Raw genomic sequence first — 9,003 nt, 5'->3', positions numbered from 1 at the left:
TCTCAAATAGGAGAGTTCATTCCGTGAAAAATTAGAATTGGAATCACATGTTACCTAATCAAACAGCTAGAATTTGAATTCTAGCTCTTATTCTTCTAAATTAAATAGACTCATAATTCATTTATTAATATATATATATATATATGCTGTTATTTTTTTTTCCTTTTAATAACTTATTAAATTTTAAAAAAGTTAAACCAGATATCCAATATCTTTAACGGATTCAAATTCAAATTAACCCCTATAAAATCCGATTGAATCTATCAGACGAAATATAGGATTTATATTATCAGATCAGATTCAGATCTGCTCATTCGAATCCAAACCTATCTGTTTTCATGCTTACCTCAATCAATTGGAGATTTTCTTGAGTTGATTTCTCCCGATGTTTATGATTACTTTTCTTTCTAATCAAGTTGGTTTGGCTTTTTTCTGAAATTAATTATTTTCTTCACATTTCTTTTCTTGTTGAATGCGTTTATTAATTGCTTTGTAATTTGAGCATTTTACGAATCAACTTTGCCTAAGGCTTAAAAAAAAACATCCTATCTAAATAACACATTGTATTCTGATTTGGATATAGATAAATCCGATATCCGTTTGCTCTTCTCAAAGAAACAAAAAAATAAAAAATAAAAAATTCCGCTTGCCACCCTAGATGAAAACCCAGATGTTGGAATACATAGATTTCTGGTTTTAACTTTCAAATCGCGATTGTCTTATGGGTTTCTAGAAATTTCCTCTCTCTGCTCAGAGAGTCTCATTCTCGGAATTTTCTCGGGTTTCTTTTCGTCGTCCACCCTCCATCGTCCTTCTTCTATTATCGGTTGATTTTGGGGTGATTCCTCTAGAAGAGCTACTCCTCTCCACTGTTTTTTCTTCCCTCTCTCCCTCTTTTCTCTGTTCTTCTCCCCTTTTCCCTTTTCCTCACTTCTCTCTCTCCTCCGTTCCATTTCTCGTTCTCTAATTCGTTCTTCTCCTTTCTTTTTTTGTTTTCTCTTTTTGTTCTTTTTGCATGGATTCTGATACAAGCAGCTGACTCTTGATGATTTTGGTATTGGGCGGTGGCCATCATCACTACTTTGACTTCCACCGTCGGTAGCTGTTTCCCGACTATATTTCACCAGCATTCACAGTTTCGCGTGGTTCCAATTTCTTGGTGCCAATAATAGTTCTCATGCAGGGGCGGAGCCAGGGGAACCGAGGGGAGTCATGCGCACCCCCTATGGTTCAGAAAATCCCTAATGTAATACAGTTTTCCATTGTAAATTTTCCCCGTCCCCCCATAAGAATTTCCCGGCTCCGTTCCTATTTTCATGAATTTTCGGATTTTCTGTCTTTACCTTTACGAGATACTACCATGTTTATCTTTTACTTTCGGTGATTGGAGATACCCTCAATTGTTTCTTCTATCGATGTCTCACTTATATTGGTTGCATAAGTTTTTTTTTTCTCCTTTTATCCATTGTGTCTAAAGAATTATATTTGAAGTTTCTTCCTTGATGCTCTTGTTAGTTATCTTTATTGATACAATGGAGTTAGGATTTCAGAGGTGGATTGATCAGTAAAAAATCTTTCTTTTTAAGATGAGTATGGGTGTTATAGATGGAGGTGTTCATAAAGTTGAATTGTTGTAAGTATGCAGTTTAAATCTGATTTCTTTTGGTGAAATGCAAAAGTCCTTAAAAAACTTTTGAAAAGTACGAACAGGCCTAATGTAAATTTTTTATTTCCACCGTAAAATTAGAATCATTCAAAAGTTCTAAAAATTACATTCACGAAGCCGACACCTACTCCAAATGGAATGTACATTTGAACCTACAAATCCTGACGCTTGGATTATTGGTAAAAAACTTTAAAATCATCTAAAATTTTAGCGGTGGTCGGTTTTAGCAATACTATAGAGACAGGCACGTGCATCCCACATGTCAGGGTGATCATTATTGGTATAGTGCCCTCCGGTTCCCGTAGAGGATTTGAAGTGTTAAATTTCCTACGAGATGCTCTGTCAACTACCGTTACATTACACTTACACAGGTAGACAGGGGTCTTTAACTCGACTGTGAGACCGGATCTGCTCAGACCGGACAAACAGTAGCGAAACATACATGATAACAGGACAAACAGTCAAATCAACAATTAATAATAACCCTTAAAAGTTAAAACAAAATAACTAGAGCAAAAGAGACTATGGAGGATTGCAACAACCTTTCATTCCTTCACGTCTCGCGTGTCGCGAACACAAATAGTTGCCAGAGAAAAGGAAGATAGAGAAATTAAAAAAAAAAAATGGTAAATGGTAAATGGTAATTACAATAAATTACAAAAGTAACGAAGACAATTTCACATGGGTTTGATGTTTTTTAACTATTACATAATTTCTACATTCGATGTCTAAGTAAACCAGCAGATGATTCAGAATTGGGCGGTCAAATCGACAACAAGAGATCTTTTTTCATATCAACGTTGCATATATATGTTCCATCCTGTTTCCTTGCCTTCTGCTGTCGACTTTATTCTGAGATTCATGCATCCCCCATTCATCATCGACCGATTGAACTTGGATCTTCAGTGACTACAATGTTAATCACCGAGGAAGCCAATTCGTCACAACTTTTTACCAAGCAGCTGAAAGCTTTGAAGTAGTGTGACGTTCTTCTAATGTTACTGCTGTTGCTCTGTAAGGACAAAGGAGTACTCAGAAACAAGTAACTTAAATGCATCTAGTGTTTTTTATTTGTAGACTTTAAGGGCTTAATTACCAGATGTATGTTTTACTGGAAAGAACAAAAGGTGTTGAAGTTGGATTGATGATTAAAGCTTAGTATCTGATTCTCCACATCCCATAATAAATTTCCATTATTCTGGAGAAAACGCATTGTGAAAGTCAGCACATTTTCTTAAAATCTCTATATATCATATGTGGCTTAAATTATATAACGAGTATTTATATATATATATATATATATATATATATATATATATATATATATATATATATATATATACCTGAGGGAAGGCATCGGCATTAGGCCTCTGTCCTTGCTCAAGGAAACCAGCTGCAATGGAACTGTCCAGGATAGGGTAGTTATTTCTAGTGCTGAAACTAGTAGTGGAATCCATAAAAGCCGTGGGCTCAGTAGCGCAGGATGCTTGCGTAGATTGCGTTGTTGGTGGTGGCGCCAAGTTCTGAAATTTCATGTTAGAAGTAAAGAAATCAATCAGTCAGTCATTAGTTAGGGATATACAGTTACAGCAATGAAAACTGAAAAGAATTAACTATATATTGATTGACATGAAACTGTGGAAGTGAAACTTGGAGGTGCCGGGTGGGGGAGGCTTTCGAGTTTCAAATATATATACCACTGGTGGTTTTGGCAGCGAGGCATCTAAATCCGCTCCAAAATCATAGAAAATTGGACTCGCCGACGCAAGCTTCATGGAGAGGAACTGCAGACGTAAAATGAGTAAATCCAAATGTACCCAGTCAAATTTTATTTTATTTGGCAAAAGATAATTAAAGAAGCCAAAGCAAAGCTATTCCAATCTCTAATTCTATCTTTATATAGATAGATAGATACCTCAACTTGACTCTGTAGGGACCGCACATAGTTGATTATCTCGTCCAACATATGGGCCTTGCCAGTTATCTGCAGGTAGAACATGAAACAGTCAATAACTCAGAAGTAATTTTATCCTAGTCCCCAGATAAGAAGAAAACGATTGTTTAGTCAAGGATAACTGAGAATGACTAACTAGAGAGAGAGAGAGAGAGAGAGAGAGAGAGAGATAAATTTCACCTTGTCACAACCAGGAACAAGACCTTGCAACATCTTCATCCTCTCACTGATTTTCTCTCTTCTTACCTGAAAATCCATTTCGCAGAGAACCATATATAATTGAGAAATATAAATTAACAAGCAAGAATTGGAAGTTGGACCCTATGAACAAGTTATAATTAGGTACCCTTTCTGCAAGGCTGTGGCTATCTGTTGCTTGACCTCTCCTCGCTCTCACATGAATGTAGCCAGTTGGAGCCTCTTCACCGACTTTCTTATCAGCTCTGCGCTTATCTTCTTCTGCATCTTTGGAGGCACTACTGCATTTTCTCTGTCTCTTGCTTTTGCCTTCTCTTGCATCCTAATCAACCCAACCGATACATCAAATGTCAAACGAACTCAGCACAATATTAGGATTCGAACATCGATCGATAGCGTTCAATTCAAGCACAAATTTAATTAGTTTTACCTTGGACGATTCAGCGAAATTCGAGCAGGACCCATCTCCGTTCTTCTTCTTCTTCCTCTTGTCCATTTTCTGGGTCTCGTCCTGAGTGACCTGATCGCCACTTTCAAGACCCACAACCAAGGATGAAGAATAGGACCTTTGTTTCTGAGTCATGGAAGGTTCATTATCACTAAGAATGACGTTTTTGCTGGTGTCCAGATTATCAATGGAAGATTCAGGGAGAGGTTGAGGTGGAAAATAAGGAAAACAGGTGGCGGTGATGTCTGCAAGGCCAAGGCCAAGGCCAAACTCGAAAAGTCCAGGCATCTTGACGGGAGAATTTGGAAGCATAGCCGAGTCGAGAAGAAAAGTGGGCTGTTGGTATGAAAAGGCTGCCATCTGGCGGAGCTTAGAATTGATCGAAAGACGATTTGAAGCGCAAGAGAGGGAGGTGATTTGCGCCTAGCTTTCTTTTTTCTCGCTGCAAGATTAGCTCGCTCCTAGCTAGCGACCTAGGAAAATGGGTCTGAGTTTCTCTGAAACAAAGTAGGCAGGCCGCAGACTTATATAAACTAATAAACAGGGAGAGAGAGAGAGAGAGAGAGAGGACAGAGGAGACACGATTTGCTAATATGTCACGCAAGTCCACGAAACCCTTCGGTGCATTTGACTGGTCTAATCAATCACTTTCTCTCTCTATTATTTATCCATCTCTTTGTTACTCCCTCCAGGCTCCAGCTCCAAGATGAATATTTAAGGGGGAAGGCGAGTTTTTTTTGGTCGAAGGTGACCAATTAATTAATTAAATAGGATTATAAGATAATGTTAATAAGAATAAGACACGAGATTTCCATAATTTCATCTATATTGCCAAATGCCAATGGAATTAAACTTTGGATGCCATGAACGATGATGTTATTTTTCTTTAATGAGAGGAAATTATATATATATATATATATATATATATATTTCCAGTTTAGTGATAACAGCCATTTATTGCAAATCCACTTCAAAATTTCTAAAGATGAGTGATGACTTATGATGGAGCGCGATCCGGTTGGTCTTAGCTGTCCGCTGTCTTGCTTTCGAACGGGGTAGCAGGGATCCTGAAACGGGAGAGATGGGAAAGCTCTTGGGGGAACCCAGTGTAGAGGCTTCGAAGCTCAAGTTAGAATTTTTCAAAAGCAAGGTAATACCAGATAGCGCAAAGTTTGCATACCTCCGTTGTCGGGGGGCAGGGGGCTCTTATAGTCGCTTCGCGTACTCGTCCCGAGGCCCTTGTCTGATCGGGTATGATTACCCTTGCGCTTGTCAACTCGGTCATCGTCCCTTCTGTTGAGACATAACCGTCACTGCCTAACCGTCTAGCTGGAGATGGCGGCGTCAGTGGCGGTGGTAGGTGGCCGTTTAGAGTGCTGCTGCCAAAACGTCAGATCCCAAGTCAGTCAGGCGTGGCGCCCTCGGGCACGGACTTCCCTGGTGCCAGGCATGGTACGACTTGTTTGGCTTTGGTGCCTAAAAGATGATGCGAAGTGCTGAGCGAGGCGGTCTTGAGCTCGGAGGTATCCCGAACTGTAACAAGGTGGGTCAGTTCGGCGAAGTCTATCCCGACCTGTTACAAGGCGGCAATTCGGCGAAGTCTATCCTGAGCTGTTACAAGGTGGTCAGTTCGGCGAAGTCTATCCCGAGCTGTTACAAGGTGGTCAGTTCGGCGAAGTGTGCCCTTGTTCCCACCTAGGCTTGACCCCTTTTGCCGAGCTGTCGTTTCTGCCACGTGTCTCATAATAAAGAGGTCGGGCCAAATCTTCCTTCATCAATTGCCCCCCACTCCTTGCGTCGAGGGCCTTGCCATGGTGCGGGGAGTTTTCACGAGGTGGTTGTAGATTTGTCCTATCTTTCAAACCTTCACTGTATGAGACGCTTTTGCTAGGGTTTTTTCGATTTTCGAGAAGACTGGAAACGTGACTTACTCAAGAACGCTGGTGGTTGTGACCGTGCGTTTTAAATTTCAGACCAACTCACGCTGCTGGGACGTGACAGCGGGTCATTTCAAAAAGGCACGCCACTGCTGTACGTACGCCGTCGACTAACAGGGAGACGTGCGGCGCGTCAGATTCGAAAAGACGCGTGTCGAAGCGATGTCGGTTTCAAAAAGACGTGTTGACGTTTCACTTTTTTCGGAAAGACGTGCACCAATCACGTCTCGACTTTAAGGGTTGCGCGGTTGGTAAGAACGTGGGCCGTCGGATCGTCTTCAGTCTGCACGGTCGATTCTTGATTACTGTAGCTATAAATAGTGGGGGACCCCGGTTGGTTTGTCACTTATGCGGTTGTCTATCGAGTTCGCGTCCAACCTTCCAACTCGCGTCTGAGTCTCTTCCAACTCGCGTCAAGGCTGGTTATACAGTCTTCACGGTTCTTTAGCTTGTTCTTCAAACTTTCCGGTGAGTACTTTCTTGAATCTATCTTTTCCCCAGTGTCTAGCTTTGATAGCTCAAACGATTCTTCGAGTAGGGCCAACGTAGGTTCCACCAACCGAGCCGTGTCCCCAGACTGCCTCAGTGATCCCGAGGTGGAGCTTGAAGACTATGAACTAGTGGGCCGAGTTGCTTCGGGCAGTTTGGCGTCTACCTCCCGCCGAGGTTGAATGCTAGACAGGTTTGGTCCTTCGACCATGACGCCTGAGGGGCTTCAATCCATACTTCTGTCCTACAATCTTCCTGGGGGGTACACATATTTCATTCCTTCGGGTAGCTTTCCTTGGGAACACGGTACCGACGAGATCGTGATTTTTTGAGAGCAGCTTGCCGCAGGGTTGCGACTTCCTTTCCATCCCCTCCTCGTCGAAGTCATAAACCACTTCGGTGTCACCATTGGCCAGTTTCATCTGAACTCTATTCGGAACCTGGTGGGGACGATATCCCTTTTTTGCGAGCAGAACTTTCCCTTGGACTTATGGATATTCTCCTCTATCTTGATGCTCAAGAGACAGGCGGGTCCTCTTCCTGGGGGGAGACGGGCGTATTACCTTACTCCTCGCCAGGGTTCCACCGTTGCACGAGACTACAGGGGTGCCTTTCGCTGAAACCACTCATACGGGCGCTCCTGCGTACTCAAGTGCTCCTCACTCCGGGTCTACTCATACGCGGGCTGGGCCCTCAGGCTCGGGAGCTCAAGGGGAGTTTAGGAGCGTGTTGATGCCGAACTACGCTCTTCAAAAGAGTAGGGATGCCACTTTCCCCGAGGAGGTCACGGCGTGGACCGATCTTCCCTTGAATCAGGTCGCTTGCCGCGCCGTAACACATGCCATGGTGGTGAGATTTTTTTTTTCGTTGCTTCTGTTGTCTTTTTGCTCACTTGTTTCTTTCGGTAGGTGAATTCTTCGATTCATGCCTTGGCGGCCCAAGTGGAGAGGAGCTCGCGACAGGCGTGAGCTGCTGAGGCTGCTGCTCATGCTGCTGAAGAAGCCTTCCGTGCTACAGAGGCAAATACCCGGGCTGCTGAGGCGGCTGCTTACGCTGCTGAAAAGGCTGCTCGCGTCGCGATGGCCAGACAGGCGAGGTCTCAGCGTGACGCCGAGGCCATGGGGGTAGTTGTCAAGGACATGGCGGACTTGAAGTTGGATTTGCAGCATCAAGTCGAGTATCTTCAGGAGGACAATAGGGAGAGAACACAGATTTTCTCCCAAGGCATTGAAGACGCCAAAAAGAAGGTAGTTGAAGACTACATTGCCTCCCCGCGTTTTGACGATCTGATGGTGGACTCTTATAGGAGGGAGTTCAAGTTGAGCCGGTGGGTGATCCGGAATACATACCCCGACCTCGATGTAAGTGCCATAACCACTTCGCGCATAACTCAGGAGATGGCCAATGCTGCCGATGGCGAGCCGGACTCTGAAGGAGAGGCAGGGCCTTCGGGTGTTGTTGAAGTGCCTTCCCACAGACGGCGCCAATTGATGGAGCGCGATCCGGCTGGTCTTAGCTGTCCGATACCTTGCTTTCGAATGGGGTAGCAAGGATCCTGAAACGGGAGAGATGGGAAAGCTCCGGGGGGAACCTGGTGTAGAGGCTCCGAAGCTGAAGTTAGAATCTTTCAAAAGCAAGGTAATACCAGATAGCGCAAAGTTTGCATACCTCCGTTTTCGGGGGGCAGGGGGCTCTTATAGTCGCTTCGCGTACTCGTCCCGAGGCCCTTGTCAGATCGGGTATGATTACCCTTGTGCTTGTCAACTCGGCCGTCGTCCCTTCTGCTGAGACAGAACCGTCACTGCCTAACCGTTTAGCTGGAGATGGCGACGTCAGTGGCGGTGGCAGGTGGCCGTTTAGAGTGCTGCTGCCAAAACGTCAGATCCCAAGTCAGTCAGGCGTGGCGCCCTCGGGCACGGACTTCCCTGGTGCCAGGCATGGTACGACTTGTTTGGCTTTGGTGCCTAGAAGATGATGCGAAGTGCTGAGCGAGGCGGTCTTGAGCTCGGAGGTATCACAAACTGTAACAAGGTGGGTCAGTTCGGCGAAGTCTATCCCGACCTGTTACAAGGCGGCAGTTCGGCGAAGTCTATCCCGAGCTGTTACAAGGTGGTCAGTTCGGCGAAGTCTATCCCGAGCTGTTACAAGGTGGTCAGTTCGGCGAAGTCTATCCCGAGCTGTTACAAGGTGGTCAGTTCGGCGAAGTGTGCCCTTGTTCCCGCCTAGGCTTGACCCCTTTTGCCGAGCTGTCGTTTCTGCCACGTGTCTCATAATAAAGAGGTCGGGCCAAATCTTCCTTCATCAACTTCCC

General features: G+C 44.2%; 1 protein-coding gene across 1 annotated transcript; it reads right to left on the bottom strand.

The window, feature by feature from the left end:
- Positions 1-2,195: 2,195 nt before the first annotated feature.
- LOC148862355 (basic helix-loop-helix protein 80-like) lies at positions 2,196-4,772 on the bottom strand. The gene is made up of 8 exons (XM_088979350.1): positions 4,249-4,772; positions 3,967-4,140; positions 3,801-3,866; positions 3,582-3,650; positions 3,364-3,450; positions 3,010-3,189; positions 2,763-2,864; positions 2,196-2,678 (listed from the first exon to the last, which is right to left on the bottom strand). Exons 1-7 carry the CDS (start codon positions 4,624-4,626, stop codon positions 2,775-2,777), a joined length of 1,044 nt encoding a protein of 347 aa, XP_088835476.1. The 5' UTR covers positions 4,627-4,772; the 3' UTR covers positions 2,196-2,678; positions 2,763-2,774.
- Positions 4,773-9,003: the final 4,231 nt, after the last annotated feature.

Source organism: Nelumbo lutea, chromosome 3, assembly GCF_056320005.1.
Source record: "Nelumbo lutea isolate HS-2025 chromosome 3, American lotus-T2T, whole genome shotgun sequence".
Taxonomy (NCBI): Eukaryota; Viridiplantae; Streptophyta; class Magnoliopsida; order Proteales; family Nelumbonaceae; genus Nelumbo; species Nelumbo lutea.
The sequence above is the reverse complement of the archived record's forward strand: the minus strand, read 5'-3'. Positions and strand labels throughout refer to the sequence as shown.